This window comes from Salmo salar, chromosome 14 (assembly GCF_965601325.2).
Source record: "Salmo salar chromosome 14, fSalSal1, whole genome shotgun sequence".
NCBI classification, from domain to species: Eukaryota; Metazoa; Chordata; class Actinopteri; order Salmoniformes; family Salmonidae; genus Salmo; species Salmo salar.
This window is the reverse complement of record NC_138304.1, coordinates 63,775,509-63,794,046: the sequence shown is the minus strand read 5'-3', so window position 1 is coordinate 63,794,046 and position 18,538 is coordinate 63,775,509. Positions and strand designations below refer to the sequence as shown.

At 40.8% G+C, this 18,538-nt stretch overlaps 2 protein-coding genes, 1 long non-coding RNA gene and 1 other non-coding gene across 4 annotated transcripts; 3 read left to right on the top strand and 1 right to left on the bottom strand.

Moving 5' to 3' along the window:
- The first annotated feature begins 1,836 nt into the window (after positions 1-1,836).
- LOC106570124 (uncharacterized) lies at positions 1,837-4,563 on the top strand. Its single transcript, XM_014142155.3, has 2 exons — positions 1,837-2,126; positions 2,939-4,563. Exon 2 carries the CDS (start codon positions 3,022-3,024, stop codon positions 3,997-3,999), a length of 978 nt encoding a protein of 325 aa, XP_013997630.1. The 5' UTR covers positions 1,837-2,126; positions 2,939-3,021; the 3' UTR covers positions 4,000-4,563.
- Positions 4,564-4,889: 326 nt separating this feature from the next.
- trnaa-cgc (transfer RNA alanine (anticodon CGC)) lies at positions 4,890-4,965 on the bottom strand. Its single transcript has one exon. It is a non-coding gene; the product is annotated as a tRNA-Ala (tRNA).
- Positions 4,966-5,191: 226 nt separating this feature from the next.
- Positions 5,192-8,062, top strand: LOC106570123 (uncharacterized). Its single transcript, XM_014142154.3, has 2 exons — positions 5,192-5,398; positions 6,241-8,062. The coding sequence occupies exon 2, from the start codon at positions 6,324-6,326 to the stop codon at positions 7,404-7,406; it is 1,083 nt and encodes a 360-aa protein (XP_013997629.2). The 5' UTR covers positions 5,192-5,398; positions 6,241-6,323; the 3' UTR covers positions 7,407-8,062.
- A 1,430-nt stretch (positions 8,063-9,492) lies between these two features.
- On the top strand, positions 9,493-11,968 carry LOC106570127 (uncharacterized). The gene is made up of 4 exons (XR_014380400.1): positions 9,493-9,642; positions 11,115-11,179; positions 11,375-11,524; positions 11,638-11,968. It is a non-coding gene; the product is annotated as an uncharacterized LOC106570127 (long non-coding RNA).
- Positions 11,969-18,538: the final 6,570 nt, after the last annotated feature.

Here is an 18,538-nt window from a genome sequence, read left to right as displayed (position 1 = left end):
GTAAAATGTTTGGTGAACAATGCTGTATGTTTATCCCTAACAATACCAGTCCTGACGGGAGCATTTCAAAAGCCCTAGTTGGTTTAGATAAACTATCTGGTGAAATGAAGAGCATGTTGGTTGGGTGAGTGGTTTGGTAAGTATGCTGCACTGGTGGTTACTGGATTTCTGACCCTAATTGTGTTTTTAATTCTGATGTGCTCTGCTGCCTGTATCATGCCTTGTCTGAGAAAGTCTGTTACAGATGTCGTGCATGCTGCTGGTATGATGCCTTTGCTGGAGGCTCAAGAAGGAGATGCAGACACTGAGTCTAACTTTCGGAGGAAAATGGGGTTGGCTACGGATGACCCTTGGTTTGCTATTGGTGAGGTGGTGGAGTGACACCCTAGTGGGTGTCAAAAGGGGGAATCAAAATTCCCTGTTTGTGCTTTTCTGCTTTACAAATCAGTTTTAAATATTGTGAATGTTTGTCTTTCCTAATGTGAGGGTTTGAAGTTCCTGGGTGGCTGGTAGCCAACCTAGTAAAAGTTGGGTGTAGCTGGAAGGACTGAAGGGTTTCTATTATCGTTATTCCTATTAATAAAAGTGTGATTCTTTTTGTTTGTATTGTATTTTAGTGAGTGACACCCTAGTGGGTGTCAAAAGGGGGAATCCTAAATTCTTCTTACTGGGTAATGTTCACACCCAGCAGATGTGAAAAGGGGGATTGTTGGGATATATTTTATTTAACTAGATGTGGTGCATAGCTTGTGAATACATTAATGTTAAACATAACAGGTTTGTATTGTATTAACATAGATTGAGCAACATATAATAGACGTGACTAACTGGAGGGTTGCTGTGCAGCAGGGGTGTAGGCTGAGTTAGACTTGTGACACACACACACACACACACACACACACTGCCTGGTTTTGAAACTGCTCAAGGACATGTGTACGTGAGGAACTGATAGAGTGGAGAATAACTAGCATAAAAACAGGCACTGTCCTTGGGGTTTGTTGGGTCGCGTCAATTCAAATCTGGTATCAGAACAAAATTGTTAGCACAGAGTAACTTCTGATTTCTTTGTACTTTAATTAATGCAAACACTTGAGTGGTAAGTATGTTGTTCGTATATACTGTAACACTACGCAGGGCAAAACAGAGAAGAGAGCGACACATCCTTTGTTCTCCCTTATATACTCTGACAGAGATAGTTCCTGCTCATTGCTGGCCTGTGAGGGAGAATGAGCATGGTTTAAACTTACTCATCCTATCGGCGTGCAGGTTGGTCCCAACCTCGTGACGCACTTCCTGTTGCCGGGTGTAGTTATTGTCTTTTGCAGTTGACTTATCTTGTGACTGCACAATGCATATTTCCCTTAAAACCCCGACACCCCCCGCATATACATTTCACCCATATTCTGTTATTTGCCGTTATCTTTTAACAAGCTCTTCCAAAACCCTGATTTACAGCATCTGCATTCTTTCCACATGACCCACCATCCCATGAGCCACTTCCTCTCACACAGCAGTATGCTCTTATCATATAGAGTATAAACTTAATATTATAGCATAACTTCTTTGTTATATTATATAGGTTATGCAAACAAATAGTTGGTTAAACCCTAACAGGTTGCTGATTTTTGGGTGAAAAACACGAAGATAAGCTGGAAGACAACTTCACCTGGCAACAGTGACCGCCAAGAGGCTGGGACCAGCCTGTGCGCCTGCGATAGGCTGAGCAAGTCTAAACGACGCTCAGCCTCTTCTCTGACAGGCCCGCTCTGAGCGGGAACTCTGTCAGAGTATTTTTTTTTAAACTGTGTGTGAACAGTTAGTTCTCTGTTTGCCCTGCGAGGTGTTACAGTGAACCCGTATATACGACGATTGCATTTACCATTTATTCGCTTGACTAATTAAATTGAATAAAAAAGCTGAGAATACATTCAGTGACTTAGTGTTAAATTCTGTTCTGATACCAGATTTAATTGACGCAACCTAACAGAACGGAACTAAAAAAAGTGGTCTTAGTAGTAGGGGTTTACAAAACAGCCCCCACAAATTCCGTTTGAAATTTACATCGCTAGCTAACAACAAGGAACTTTCATGAGATTAAACGATATCTAACCAAGGATTTTATCAAGGTGAGGCGTATTCTGCAGTGTGGTATTTTCATTAACTTGCTAGCGAAGCTTGCTATCCATGGCTGTCGCAAGCGTTAGTGCTACTGTTTGCTAGCTTTTATTTAATTTAACCTTTATTTAACTAGCTAGCTAGTTAGGTGGCTTTGTCACGATAACTAGCTGGGTAGCTACCTAGCGAAATAGCTGGCGATGCTACGTAGTTAGCAAATTATCTAGTTTATTTTCAAGTCCATTTAGTTAACTAGTTACTTGTCGAACAGGGTTTCCCAAACTCGGACCTGGGCCCTCCCTCCCCCTGTGTGCACGTTTTTGTTTTTGCGCAAGCACTACCCATTTGATTCATATATCCAATTCATCATCAAACTTTGATTATTTCCATCAGCTATGTAGTGCTTAGGAAAAAAACAAAACGTCCACCCAGGGGTGGGTAGGACAGAGTGTGGGAAACTCTGTCCTAAAAGATTAATATTATGTTTCTTCGAACAGCTGGTAAAGTTAGCTAACTACTACTAACCAAAACAATCACTGATTCAGGATACTAGCTGGCTAGTTTTCAGAATCGCTTCAATGCAGTAACCTTAATTAGGGATGTCATGGAGACGTTCATATCAGATTTTGTTAGTATTGTGCACCTTAGCATATACATAAATGAAAAATCAGTAAACATAAAATCTGTGTTTAGGCTGTGCATGTTGCAATACATGTTAGCTACACTTTCTCGTGCCCATGTAGGTCAGTTTTATGAAGCAATGAAGGGGTGCACAAAGAACATTTGTTTGTTTTGTAACTTTCTCGAGATGTGTGTTTTACAGTGGGAAGCCCTAAGTAGTTCACTAGTCCTCCAAGAAAGTGAGCTGGAAGGAAAGAACGAAGGAGCCAGGTAGCAAGAAAACAGATGATGGAAGGGGCAACAATGTCTGAAGAAAGGGCAACAGTGTCGGAAGAAGAGGCAACAGTGTCGGAAAAAGGACAGATAATTGCCTCTGATACTGGTAGTGATGAGGAGTTAGGTGAAGCCTTGTCTAATGGCAACCCCATACCACCTAAGAGGGGAAAGGGAAGGCCCAAAGGATCAGGCTCTAAGACACCCAAGATACTGAGGGTACTAGACAAGCGGCCACGGGGCAGGCCATGTAAAGTGGTTGACCCTAATGCTGTTTCAGCAGAGCCAACTGCACCTCTGAAGCATGGCCGGCCCCAAAATGTTAAACAAACAAAAAAAATGGGTAGGCCGAGAAAGAACCCGCTATCAACCGAGGAGGAAGAAGAGAGAAAGAAACTGAAAAGCCAACCTAAGGGATCAAGAGTGTGGAAGCCTCTCGGAAGGCCGCGCATCCACCCCTACATGGATCCCCCAGCCACCTCTGCTGAGCCACGGGCAAGAGGCCGTCCACGCAAGGCAACAATGGGTAGAGGTGCCCACTTACGGAAGAACCCACCTCCAACCTCTAAAGTTTCCAAGCCACCCGTTATAGATGGTTCCCCGCAAAAGAGGGGCCGCCCCTTAGGCTCCGTACAAGCAAACAAAGCCAAGAGAGCAGCAGAGAAGGATAGGTCCAATAGTGCACCCCCAGCCAAACAGGGGTGCACTGTTTCTCCAATAGTAAAGCTTTACCGCTGCACCAATGGTAAAGCAAATGTGTTAGATGAAGCTGCCTTCCAAGCCCAGAGGCGAAGAGGCAGGAGAACGTCTGTGAAAGTTGATTATACAACTTGTGAATCAGAGAAGGAGGAAAATGAAGATGCAGAGAGAAATGAGGACGAAGACTTGTCTCCAGTTGAAGAGGAAATAAAACCACACAGTGGTCGTCACAAGGCTAGCAAACCTGGTAAGGTGGCGGCAGCTCATAAAGAAGGTGGGGGTTGTTTCTAAGAGGCGGGGCAGGAAGCCTGGCTCAACCAAAAAGGTTTCTAAAGTAAAAGGAACCTAGGTGGAGCAGACTGAACAAGACAACATACCTTGTTGCCGGGAAACACAAAATATCAGTAGCATCTTGTAGGATGAATGGACATGTTTTTAACATTTTATTAATGGGATAGCTCTTACCCAACTCTTTAGTTTTCTCAATTAACCTACGTGTCTATTTGCTCTTGCTATTATTTTTGATGCTTTGTGGAAACCATGTCATTTTTTCCCCCTCCCCTTCATAGCTTGAATGATGTGAAGACAATTTCATTGACAGTTGTTAATATATTGGTCTGTGCAGACTTTTCCCATTTGGATACGGTTTCTAATTCCATGCGCATCCTTTTGGTCATGATATTCTCATTGAGCTTTTACCGAGATGTTCCTTCATCTCCATCCAAAATGTTACAATGTGGGAAAGATCATGAATGTATGAATCAATTGTCTATTTACTCATATAGGTAAATAAGAAGCTAAAATGGGTTAAATCAGTGTTTTGTTTCTTGTAATAAATAAATAACATACTTTTAATTGTTGTCTTATCTCTCCTGAGGGTCTGCAATTTTCAAAATGCTAATGTCTTGTAATTTTATTTCTCTTAATTGCCAAAGCTTTGAATGTAACAACTTCTTCCCAGCCATCTTTGTTTCGATACAGATTTTGTTAGTGTCACTGTCATGGCACCCACTTCCCTATAAAGTGCACTACTTTGACCAGAGACTACAGACCCTGGTCAAAAGTAGAGCACTATTACATTTTAGTCATTTAGCAGACCCTCGTATCCAGAGCGACTTACAGTAGTGAATGCATACATTTCATACATTTGTTTTTATTTTCATACATTTTTCTTTTCGTACTGGTCCCACGTGGGAATCGAACCCACTACCCTGGCATTGCGAACACCATGCTCTACCAACTGAGCCACACGGGACCACTATAAAGGGAATAAGGTGCCAGAGAAAAGTTATTTTTTAATACTCTGACAGATAGTTCCCGCTCAGAGCGGGCCTGTCAGAGTATTAAAAAATAACTTTGTGTGTGAACAGTTCATTCTCTGTTTGCCCTGCGAGGTGTTACAGTGAACCCGTATATACGAAGATTGAATTTACCATTTATTCGCTTGCCTAATTAAATTGAATAAAAAAGATGAGAATACATTCAGTAACTTAGTGTTAAATTCTGTTCTGATACCAGATTTGATTGACGCAACCTAACAGAACGGAACTAAAAAAAGTGGTCTTAGTAGTAGGGGTTTACAAATCAGCCCCCACAAATTCTGTTTGAAATTTACATCGCTAGCTAGCAACAAGGAACAACAAGGAACTTTCATGAGATTAAACGATATCTAACCAAGGATTTTATCAAGGTGAGGCGTATTCTGCGCAGTGTGGTATTTTCATTAAACTAGCTTCGCTAGCAAGCTAACGGCGTGAGCTAGCTAGCTAGCTTGCTATCCATGGCTGTCGCAAGCGTTCGTGCAACTGCTTGATAGCTTTTATTTTATTTCACCTTTATTTAACTAGCTAGCTAGTTAGGTGGCTTTGTCACTATAACTAGCTAGGTAGCTACCTAGCGAAATAGCTGGCGATGCTACGTAGTTAGCAAATTAGCTAGTTTATTTTCAAGTCCATTTAGTTAACTAGTTACTTGTCGAACAGGGTTTCCCAAACTCGGACCTGGGCAATCCCTCCCCCTGTGTGCACGTTTTTGTATTTGCGCAAGCACTACCCATTTGATTCATATATCCAATTCATCATCAAACTTTGATTATTTCAATCAGCTATGTAGTGCTTAGGAAAAAAACAAAACGTGCACCCAGGGGTGGGTAGGACCGAGTGTGGGAAACCCTGTCCTAAAAGATTAATATTATGTTTCTTCGAACAGCTGGTAAAGTTAGCTAACTACTACTAACCAAAACAATCACTGATTCAGGATACCAGCTAGCTAGATTTCAGAATCGCTTTAATGCAGCAACCTTAATTAGGGATGTCATGGAGACGTTCATATCAGATTTTGTTAGTATTGTGCACCTTACCATATACATAAATGGAAAAATCAGTAAACATAAAATCTGTGTTTAGGCTGTGCATGTTGCAATACATGTTAGCTACACTTTCTCGTGCCAATGTAGGTCAGTTTTATGAAGCAATGAAGGGGTGCACAAAGAACATTTTGTTTTGTAACTTTCTCGAGATGTGTGTTTTACAGTGGGAAGCCGTAAGTAGTTCACTAGTCCTCCAAGAAAGTGAGCTGGAAGGAAAGAACGAAGGAGCCAGGTTGCAAGAAAACAGATGAAAGAAGGGGCAACAATGTCTGAAGAAGGGGCAACAGTGTCTGAAGAAGGGGAAACAGTGTCTGAAGAAGGGGCAACAGTGTCGGATAAAGGGGCAACAGTGTCGGAAAAAGGACAGATAATTGCCTCTGATACTGGTAGTGATGAGGAGTTAGGTGAAGCCTTGTCTAATGGCAACCCCATACCACCTAAGAGGGGAAAGGGAAGGCCCAAAGGATCAGGCTCTAAGACACCCAAGATACTGAGGGTACTAGACAAGCGGCCACGGGGCAGGCCATGTAAACTGGTTGACCCTAATGCTGTTTCAGCAGAGCCAACTGCACCTCTGAAGCATGGCCGGCCCCAAAATGTTAAACAAACAAAAAAAATGGGTAGGCCGAGGAAGAACCCGCTACCAACCGAGGAGGAAGAAGAGAGAAAGAAACTGAAAAGCCAACCTAAGGGATCAAGAGTGTGGAAGCCTCTCGGAACTGCACCTCTGAAGCATGGCCGGCCCCAAAATGTTAAACCCAAAAAAAAAATGGGTAGGCCGAAGAAGAACCCGCTATCAACCGAGGAGGAAGAAGAGAGAAAGAAACTGAAAAGCCAACCTAAGGGATCAAGAGTGTGGAAGCCTCTCGGAAGGCCGCGCATCCACCCCTACATGGATCCCCCAGCCACCTCTGCTGAGCCACGGGCAAGAGGCCGTCCACGCAAGGCAACAATGGGGAGAGGTGCCCACTTACGGAAGAACCCACCTCCAACCTCTAAAGTTTCCAAGCCACCCGTTATAGATGGTTCCCCGCAAAAGAGGGGCCGCCCCTTAGGCTCCGTACAAGCAAACAAAGCCAAGAGAGCAGCAGAGAAGCATAGGTCCAATAGTGCACCCCCAGCCAAACAGGGGTGCACTGTTTCTCCAATAGTAAAGCTTTACCGCTGCACCAATGGTAAAGCAAATGTGTTAGATGAAGCTGCCTTCCAAGCCCAGAGGCGAAGAGGCAGGAGAACATCTGTGAAAGTTGATTATACAACTTGTGATTCAGAGAAGGAGGAAAATGAAGATGCAGAGAGAGATGAGGACGAAGACTTGTGTCCAATTTGAAGAGGAAATAAAACCACACAGTGGTTGTCACAAGGCTAGCAAACCTGGTAAGGTGGCGGCAGCTCATAAAGAAGGTGGGGGTTGTTTCTAAGAGGCGGAGGCAGGAAGCCTGGCTCAACCAAAAAGGTTTCTAAAGTAAAAGGAACCTAGGTGGAGCAGACTGAACAAGACAACATACCTTGTTGCCGGGAAACACAAAATATCAGTAGCATCTTGTAGGATGAATGGACATGTTTTTAACATTTTACTAGTGGGATAGCTCTTACCCAACTCTTTAGTTTTCTCAATTAACCTACGTGTCTATTTGCTCTTGCTATTATTTTTGATGCTTTGTGGAAACCATGTCATTTTTTTTTCTTCCCCTTCATAGCTTGAATGATGTGAAGACAATTTCATTGACAGTTGTTAATATATTGGTCTGTGCAGACTTATCCCATTTGGATACGGTTTCTAATTCCATGCGCATCCTTTTGGTCATGATATTCTCATTGAGCTTTTACCGAGATGTTCCTTCATCTCCATCCAAAATGTTACAATGTGGGAAAGATCATGAATGTATGAATCAATTGTCTATTTACTCATATAGGTAAATAAGAAGCTAAAATGGGTTAAATCAGTGTTTTGTTTCTTGTAATAAATAAATAACATACTTTTAATTGTTGTCTTATCTCTCCTGAGGGTCTGCAATTTTCAAAATGCTAATGTCTTGTAATTTTATTTCTCTTAATTGCCAAAGCTTTGAATGTAACAACTTCTTCCCAGCTATCTTTGTTTCGATACAGATTTTGTTAGTGTCACTGTCATGGCACCCTCTTCCCTATAAAGTGCACTACTTTGACCAGAGCCTACGGACCCTGGTCAAAAGTAGAGCACTATTACATTTTAGTCATTTAGCAGACGCTGTTATCCAGAGCGACTTACAGTAGTGAATGCATACATTTCATACATTTTTTTTCTTCTTTTCGTACTGGTCCCCCGTGGGAATCAAACCCACAACCCTGGCGTTGCAAACCATGCTCTACCACCATCCTCTACCAACTGAGCCACATGTGACCACTATAAAGGGAATAAGGTGCCATTTGGGACGGTGCCATTAAACATAGTTGCACTTTATTTCACTTGATTCATTGCATACTTCACCTTGTGGAGTCAAGACGGTAACTGTAAACTTCCAATCCAATCATCACTAAGATATCTCCCAGAAGATGTATAGTTATTGTCTACTGTGAGGGTTTTTTGTTAGCTAGTATCATCCTTGTAATTCACTAAACATCAATACTCATAGTTATTTTTAAGACTTATCTGTTAGCTATCAACTATTTTTACATGTTTTTTATTACCTGGCTTTCACCTGAAGTGGATGGCTTGGTTTCACAGACTGGGCGAAGTTGTATGTAAATGTTGTTCAAGATTGCATGTATGTTAAACATGTCTTCTAGCCTGCTATTAATTTCTTTAATGAATTGTGTGCATGACAATATCAGTTCATACTGCATTGCAACTTTGCAATTTCTGTCATATAAAAATCGTAATTGAGGTACACAGCAAAATCTATAATTTGTATGATTTCACGTTCCTGTAACAAGTTTCTTTCAGTTTCATGTTTTCAACTTGGTCTGCTCTTATCCTATGCTGTTTCGATTAATTCAATGTTCTTATCTTGTAATGTTTTTGACAATGCAGTTGCACTATACAGATAAAAACATACATATTGTAAAACATAGTGCATCTATCTCTGTAATTAGAAATAGGTCTGTGAAGCCACCTAACATTAATTTGAGGGTAATGTGAGTTTGAGTTTTGTTCCAGAGAAAATATTTGGAAAGTTTGCTGTAATAAAGTGAAATGTCAATATTTGTTTTATTTGTTGATGTTTTTTTAATCTCAATAAAAACCCAAATAGGATTTATTTCAGCTTTATTTTGTAGGATTGTGGAGCTTAATTGTTTGAAAAGCAGAATGTGGTGAATAAAAGCCTGATTTAATAGAAACATATCTTCGTGGCGGTCAGGTATAAAAAGTTTGGTGGAACGTTTACTCCATTTATTGGACCCACTCGGTGCTTATCTCGCGCATGGTTAGATACCAACTTCCGGTTCGCAGATGGTTCTCAGAGGGAAAGAAAATCGAATGGAATGACTTTCAAAATGGGCGTCTTTGACGTTGTTTCCAAAATGTATCTCGATTTCGTAATTTTGCAGATCAGAGACTTCACGAGTTCACGTTCTAGCTAATGGTACGTGCATGCATATGAAACGGGGGGGGGGGGGGGGGGGGGGGAGTGTATGGTGATGGTAGCCCTGCGTTAGCTACAGTTCGTAGGCTGCACGTTACACTAGTAGCTAGACAAGAGGTTATGATTATGTGCCGAGTGACACGTGCTTTGCTTGACATTTAAACTACATCAATTAAAATGATAAACCATCTGGTGTGATGGCAGTTTAGTCTTTTTCACCCCCACCCTAGCTAGTTGAATAAACAAACCCTGTTGGCTAGCTATGTTCTCCAGTCCACCGACTAGGCTATGCATCAGATTAATTAGCTACACAATATTGATCTGAAAACAGTGCACTCACAAAATCAATGTGTACAATTATATGGTCCATTTGTTGTGGTCACAAGCATGCATGTGTTTCATGGACTGTACCAATTAGGATGGTGCAGGGTGGATTTGGTTTATGGTAAATCTCACTGTTTGCTGCATTATACTTAGCCTAGCCCAAAAGACCGGCAGATGGCGATATTGAGTCGTTTCATCTTACCTTCCAAAGGGAATCTATGCAGCCTACTATACACATCAGTAGTGAAAAAACCGACTGCTGCAACCTGGTTATCTGAATGTGATACTAGTATTATGGCTAGCATCCGGGACTAGTATTAGCCACTGTAGCATGGTAGTAGAAAATTGTGTTTCATAAAGAAAGTACACATTTTCCCAGAATTTTTTATCCCCCCCTTCTCGCCATTAAATTGAATTAAGGAGGAAATGGACCGCTTTGCAGCCTGAATGGAGAATGTTTTATGTACGAACAGGTCCACGGGAAACGAGTGTATAGCCAGCTGCATAGATTCCCTTTGGACGGTAAGATGAAACAACTCAATATCGCCATCTGCCGGCCTTTGGACTACATTATACTGTACTAATGTTACTAGCTTTAAGCACCAGCTATCAGAGCAGCTCCCAGATCACTGCACCTGTACATAGCCCATCTATAATTTAGCCCAAACTACTACCTCTTCCCCTACTTTATTTATTTATTTGATTTATTTTGCTCCTTTGCACCATATTATTTATATTTTAACTTTGAACTTTCTTCAAATAACAAATCTACCATTCCAGTGTTTTACTTGCTATACTTTATTTACTCTGCCACCATGGCCTTTTTTTGCCTTTACCTCCCTTATCTCACATCATTTGCTCACATTGTATATAGTCTTATTTTTTTTTCTTCTACTGTATCATTGATTGTATGTTGTTTTACTCCATGTGTAACTCTGTGTTTTTGTATGTTGTCGAACTGCTTTGCTTTATCTTGGCCAGGTCGCAATTGTAAATGAGAACTTGTTCTCAACTTGCCTACCTGGTTAAATAAAGGTGAAATAAAAAAATAAAAAAAATACAATATATCAAATGATCTATCAGAAATTCAACAACAAACGTTAGTGTGTTTACACATGTTATATAATGTATTAATTCTTATATTGTAGCCATAGCCAACCAAGGAGCACTTGTCTTTTCCCAGATAACGGAAGGTGTCTGGATATGATCTGCAGTGAGTACATTTCATATTTTTCTAAATTATATATCCTAGAAGGCTATTTGAATCATAATGGTGCCATTGCCAACATACATTTTTTTTGCATACAATAGCACTGATATAAGTGCTACTTATATAAGTGTTGTGCTGTAGATTTCTCTATTTGGAACATAGTGGACAATGTATTTTATGTTTGTTTCTCATATGAAGGTTGCAGATGAACTTCTTGTCCAAGTTCTCCTGAAAGCCTTTGACAACATGGAGAAGAGTTGGGACAGCATAGATGAAGCAGGAGACTACTCAACAGATGAAACTAGAAATTTACCAAGCCGTTCATGTCAGAAAATCACTGAACACAAGGTAGGACATCCTTAAACAACATTACAAAGCAGAAATGTAAATGTTTTATAGACCTTATTCCAACCTCAATAATAATCACTTATTTGTATTCAATTCTCATTTTTTGTCAAAAGGGAGCAGAAGGGAGAGAAGAGATCCTGACTGACAAAACATATAAGAAGAATATGGCAGCATTTAAGGTGAAGGAAGATGACTGTAGTCCTTTTTCGGACATCCACAGTCATTCAAAGATCATGGCTCAAGATCTTCAACGAGGGGCAACAGAAGTCATCCAAGATAAGTGTTCCCCTTTCTTAGAAAGATTATGCCCTGTGGGCCTAACCAATGTTCAGGAAAGTTGTATTTTGGTTTCTGGATTTGATGTAAAAAAGAAGAGAGGTAGAGATTCTGCTGCAGTGGGGATCGGTACTATAGTTTCTTTCTCCCCCTTTTCAAGCAATCTGTCAAAAAATATAAAGGGAACTGTCACACAGTCACCTATAGCCCTTGATTTACAGCAATCTTCTCTATCAGACTCTTCTCTAAGTGACCCCGGACAATATTCAAGAGCGGTAGTGGATGAGAAAGCCTATGCTGACGTATCCCATCAAATGTTACCACTTGCGGAAACCAAAAAAGGAAAAGAGAAAATATCCTTTAATTCACTTTTGCCTGTGATGGAAAAGCAACAAAAGCGAAAAGCTGGTCATCCATATAAGAAAACTCTAGTGAAAATGGCTAAACTTTCAGCAACTGCCCAAGAATGGGATTCAGATGCCACAGAAATATCCAGGGTGACTCGCAATAAGGATAATCTAACACCTTCATGCAAACAAACAGATGAGAAGAAAAGGGATGAAATGTTAGAATTTCCCCCAACTACCTCAAGTGCCACAAGCTTTGGATGCAATTCAACATCTGATTCTTCAAACCACCTTACTATTTCACATTCAGATGACATAATTTCGAAATCTCAAATAACTGGACCAAGCATTTCTATGGAATTTATCCAACCCCCCAGAGTACAGAGAACTTCAAAGACCACACAAAAAGCAGAAGAAGAAGTGCCGGCGCTGAAATTGACCACCGCCACAGAGGGGAAAGATTCTCCTATAGTACAAGCTCTGGCACAAAACACATTGGTGCCGTCTGAAACTGTCTGCTCGTTTGATGATAACACAGAGAATGCATTGAAAGTACAAAAGATACCTGGAAAAAATAAAGCAATAACGTCCAAAGCAGGAAATAGAAGGACTCAGGCGTTCAAAAGAAACAGATTGACTCCGGGCAGCCTCTTGACCACTCAGTCACAGAGTAGCAGTGCTACACCTAAAGAAAATAGTAATTTGGGACTCTCTCAAGATGCAACTCCACTACAATCATCTGACATAAAAATGGAGCCCAAATACTTGTATTTAAAAACAGAGCCCAAATACTTGTCAGACACTGGTGTCTTGGATATCGAGAACAATTTGAAGGAACACCGAAAAAGAGAACCCTCCAAAAACTTTATAGAAGGGAGTGTTAAAAGTCCTGGTGTGATGTCTAGATGCTTTGACTTGTCTATCACTCAAAAAGACCAGGGGGCACCAAGTGACATAAGGAGGGAAATCAAATATAATGTAACTGCTAACACATCAGCTGTAGGAAACCAGGGGGAAATGACTCCAAGAACTCAAGATCTCTCAGGACTGAAGAGTATTGAGGATGTGCTGAAATTGAAGCGGAAAGCTGGTCGACCATTCAAGAAAAAGACATTGTTTAAAATGGCTAAACTGCTAGCGATAGCACAGGAAGGTGGATCTAATGATACAGAGAACTGTGGCATGATTGAAGAGTGTGTTCCAAAATTCCAGCAGGAGGTCCCTGCCTATCACCCCCTCAAGTCAAAAGTAAAGAAGACAGATACAAGAACCTTGGCATCAAATTCACCTACAAGCACCTCAAGAAAATCCAGCAGAACATGTAAAACGACCCCAAAAACTGTTCAGAAGATGCGAATCCTCACACACACGCCCACCCAACCAGTGTTACCAGTTCCATCCTATCTTATTGAACCCATTCTCAAATTGGAGGACACAACTCTTATCTCACCGTTCTCTGTAATTCCTCTATGTAGTGCAGATATTTCCCCTCAACAGGAAAGTCACAGATGTGGAAAACCCCTGAAGAAAAACACACCATTTTACAAAAACATGACCACTGCAGTCCCACATCCCTCAATGTTTGCACTAGATTCCAAGGCCCTTGCTGAGATTGTCTCTACAGGGAATGACAAAGAAACAAAGAAAGACATTGGATCCAAAAGTAAATGCAAACAGGTGCCTAGAACTCGTGGTGTATCAGAATTGCTGTGTACAAATGGAATTCCTCAGGGAGTTATACATACCCAAACTAATAGGGATGAGGTATATTCCAAGACTTCAACACCTACTGTGCCACACTCCCAGAAATCACGGAAACGTGGGGTTCAACATAAAAAGGGTACAGAAAAGGCACTTGTCCCATTATCTGATCAAACTGCCCTTCCTGTTTCAGATTGCCAGTTGCAGGTGCAAAATCACAGTGCATCTCAGGAAACGCCTTTACTGCCATCAAAGATTGAGACAGAATCTGACACTGTATACCCGACACCTAGAACGGTTACAAAGAATATTCCAAAGACGTGTAAGGCAAGAAACAAACATTTACTGAAAGTTGAGAAAGCACAGGTGCCAATTCTGGATCCATCCCTTGTAGTGGAACATATGCGTACTGATGTGCCAGAAGTGGATCAAATGAGACAAGTGGAAGCAGTGATGGAGTCAGTAATTAAAGATGTTGACAAACCACTGGAACATGTGGATCAAAGAAAAAAAATTAAAGAAGAAGCCAGCAATGTTTCTGCATCAACTCTGGATCCTTCACTTGGAATGGAACATATCACTCCTGATGTGCCACAAGTGGATCATACAAGACAAATGGAAGCAGTGACCGAGGATCTACACAAAAAAGAGGTCAGTGATGTTTCTGCATCAGCATACTCAACCTTTCCTTCCTCGGATAACCTGTTTGAACAACATAACCATAGTACATTATCTCAATCGCCTTTGCTGACATTAGAAATAAAGACAGAATCGGGCAGAATCAAGAATGCCCTACCCAAAAAGTCGAAAATATGCATGAAAGAGAAACATACATCAAAAAGCCTATTGAAAAATCATAAGAAAGCATCTATGCCAACTTCAGGTCCTTCATCTGACACAGTGCATGTGCCATCCAAAAGAGTTAAGAAGAATTCCAATACTTGTCAAGAAAGAAAAAGACCTTCACAGAAAGTTGAGAAAGCACAGGTGGATATAAACTACTCTGGAGAGAAACAAAAAAGTCCTGAAATCCCACAAATGGATGAAATGAGACATGTGGAAGCATTTATAGACGCAGTGATTGAGGATCTCCACAAACCACTCAAACCTAAGGATCAACAAAAAAAGTTAAAAGAAGAGACTGATAATGTTGCTCCATTAGAACCAACAACCTTTCCTGCCTTGGATAACCTGTTGGAACAGCATAACCATAGTAAATTACCTCAATCTTATTTTCTGTCATCAAGAAAGACAAAATCAGGCTTGAAACATGCCATACCCAAAACGGCAACAAAAAATAAGTCAAAAGCATGCTTTAAAGGGAAACTCTCTAAAACTGATAAGAAAGCAGCTGTTCTAACTTCAGATCCTTCTATTGGAGGTGAAGATGGATATCTTGAAATGCCTCCCCACCTTAACCAAGCAGAGAAAGGTGGAAAGAGTGATGGAAAAAACAATAATGATGTAGTAAAGCATGAAATATCAGTGACAGATGGCCATTTGGAAACAGCAGCCCACAAACCACATCAGCGTAAAGGGCCAAGAAAGAAGCTAAAAAAAGAGGACTGCAGTGTTTCCAAACCAGAACAAGTAGAATCCACTATCTCAGACAGCCAGCTAAAACAGCATGACCACAATGCATTAGAGCATGTTTCTTTGCTAGCATCAGAGACAAAGACAAAATCAGGAATGGAACATATCATACCTGAAATGGCAACAACAAATAAGTCAAAAACATCCAGGAAAAGAGAACTCCCTTTAAAAGCACCCCCAGGAAACGCTAAAAGGGCAGCTATGCTAACTTCAAATCCTTCTCTTGGGGCAGAAGTTGGATGTCTTGAAATGCCTCCCCACCTTACCCATGCAAAGCAAGGAGGAAAGCGTGATGGGAAAACCAATAAGAATGTAGTTAAACATAAAAAAAAAACAGTGACATCAGTGATGGAAAATCATATGGAAACAGCGCTCAAACGACGTATGGGGTCAAAAAATAATCTGAAAGAAGAGGACAGCAATGTTTCCATATCAGAACAAGCAGCAACTCTTACCTCGGATAAACATCCCAACCAAGTTTCTTTGCTGGCATCAGAGATCAAGTCAGAATCTAACAGTGGATGTGTCACACCCACACAAAAAAAGTATATTTCAAAGGCATGCAAGAAAAGGAAGATAACTCCAACCCCACCAAGTTCAAAACTTTCTCTTGGAATGGAATATGGATATTCTGAAATGGCAACCACTTTCACACATGTGGACCAGGTTCAGAATATTCTTGATACTTATAAAATCTCTAAAGTGAGAAATAAAATGACTGGATCAAGCCGTCCAATATCCAGTCGAAGAAATTCCAGACGGCCCTACACATCTAATTCACATATCACAACTGAGTCGATGCAAGATCAAGTAATTCTATCGGTTGCATCAGATCTCACCAATAACCCTACCAGTCCTGTATCAATAACAGTGTCCTCAGTTGCAGTGCAAGGACAGATTACTGAATTAGTGAGTGCTGACTGTATTGAGAAAAGGTCACATAAAATGAGGACACCTAAGACGATAAAACCTCAGAGACCAAAAGCTACATGTCTTGATAAGAATATCACAGATGACAACATTTCTCTCAAATTCTTATCAGCATTTGTAAAAGAGGAACTCATTGAGGAAGAAAAAAGCCCAGAGAATAGGGGGAAAGAAGACGGCAAAGGGAAGAAAGACAAAATTCTCAAAATAGACAATGTGAATCCACAAAGTAAACACAGCCAATCTCAGGTGAAGGATGGCAATGCATTAACAGATGACAAATTAATTGTACAAGTCCCTATAGATGAAGCAGGGGGCTCTATGTCTATTGCAGTAGACACAATCAGTACTGTGATTCCAAAATGTAAAAAAGGTGGTCGTTTTTCCAAGAGATTGCAAAAAATATCATCTACCACCAACGTTCCCAGTGAACAGCAATGCATTAATATGTCTCCAGAAAAAACATCTCTGTGTGTCAGCAATATATCAGAAATACACAAAAAACGAAAAGTTGACACCAGAAGTACTGATTTTGTTAATGCAGATATAAAAGTCCTAAATCCTAAAGATGATCTTAGTGATAGCTCTGTATTAGTGGACTCGTCCTTACTGGAGAATCAGAGAATGAAGAACAAGGGTAAGAAAAAATCCAAGACAATTACGGAAGAACCGACAGTGGCCATATCAGTTGTAAAAGAGATGGTGGGGCAAGATTTTCAGACCACCATAGCAGTACTGAAAAATAAACAAGGTCGGCCATTCAAGAAAAGAACTTTGAGAATGGCAAAACGGCTGTCATGTGGAGAGCAGAAGTCAAACACTAGCGGGGAACTTTCTTTGAATAAGACACAGAGTTGTAAATCAAAGGGAACTTCTAAGGGAGGGAAAAAGCACAATTTGAACCCAGCGTCATCAACCTTAAGGCACACTAAAGCATTCAAGGCAATGAAGATTGAAGACATTGCTCTTAAACAAGAGCAAGATGACATATGGGAGATCGTTGATGTATCCAGCAACATTTTCTCCTCACAAACTGTGACTATTTCCCCCAGTATTTCAGGGCAAGAATTTGAAACCTCCATATCTTCAGAAACAATGTTCTCTGTTGATGCAGGGGCGATACAAGGAAGCCAGCAAATTGAATCTACCCAATTAACACCCCATCTCACAAAATTACCTCATAAAGTGACTGGCATGAAGAAGAGACGCAGGAGAAATAAAACTGGATGGGCTACAAAAGTGAAATCCAAACGACCACTCTCCAAAGTGAACTCCGGGGATAGGCTTGATGTTTTGATTCAGTCTTCCATTGACAACACTGGTCTCAACTCTAGCCTCTGTAATTCGTTAATGGAAAATTACACATTGGAAAGTGTTGAACAAGAAGAATGTAGAGCACAAGATGTGAAAGCAGTAACAAACGATTACAATGTAGTTAATGTTGAGGAGATCAACTGTGGAGATCTACTCCTAACAGCTCGTGCTAAATTACAGCATTCAAGTGTACTTCAACAAAATGTTAAGACAAGGAAACCAATGTCATGCCACTTCTGTGGTCGCTCATTTCGTCACATATCAGCATACACAATTCACAAGCGCATTCACAAAGGTGAGAAGCCTTACAGGTGCCAGAAGTGCGGCAAGAGCTTTACTCAGCTCTCCAAACTCAACTCGCACTCAAACATCCACAAACAACATGGACTCATGCAATGCCCATGTTGCGTCACTCAGTCTCCAAACAAAGATGACTTGATTGATCATTTAAAGATCCACATGAAGGGCACCAAGAGGTTCAGTTTGATTAATAAAACGAGAAGAGCCAGAGAAATTCAGATTCAACCTTACGCTGATTACATAGATTCCCCAGTCTCTCTTAATGGCAGGAAATCCCTTAGATGCTCCACTTGTTTCAAATATTTTTTCAGTAAGGCCACATTGAAGATGCACCTGCAAACACACAGTGGAGTGAGGCGTTTCACCTGCAAAGTCTGTGGCAAGATGTTTAGCAAGTTCTTAAGTTTCAGTGCACATGAAAAAACACACTGGCCTGTTAAACCGTATGCTTGCTCTGTGTGTGGAAAAGGCTTTGTTCTGCTTAGAGAGCTCAAAACCCACTCTCATATGCACTCAGGAGAGATGCCTTTCTTCTGTAACCACTGTGGACAGGCCT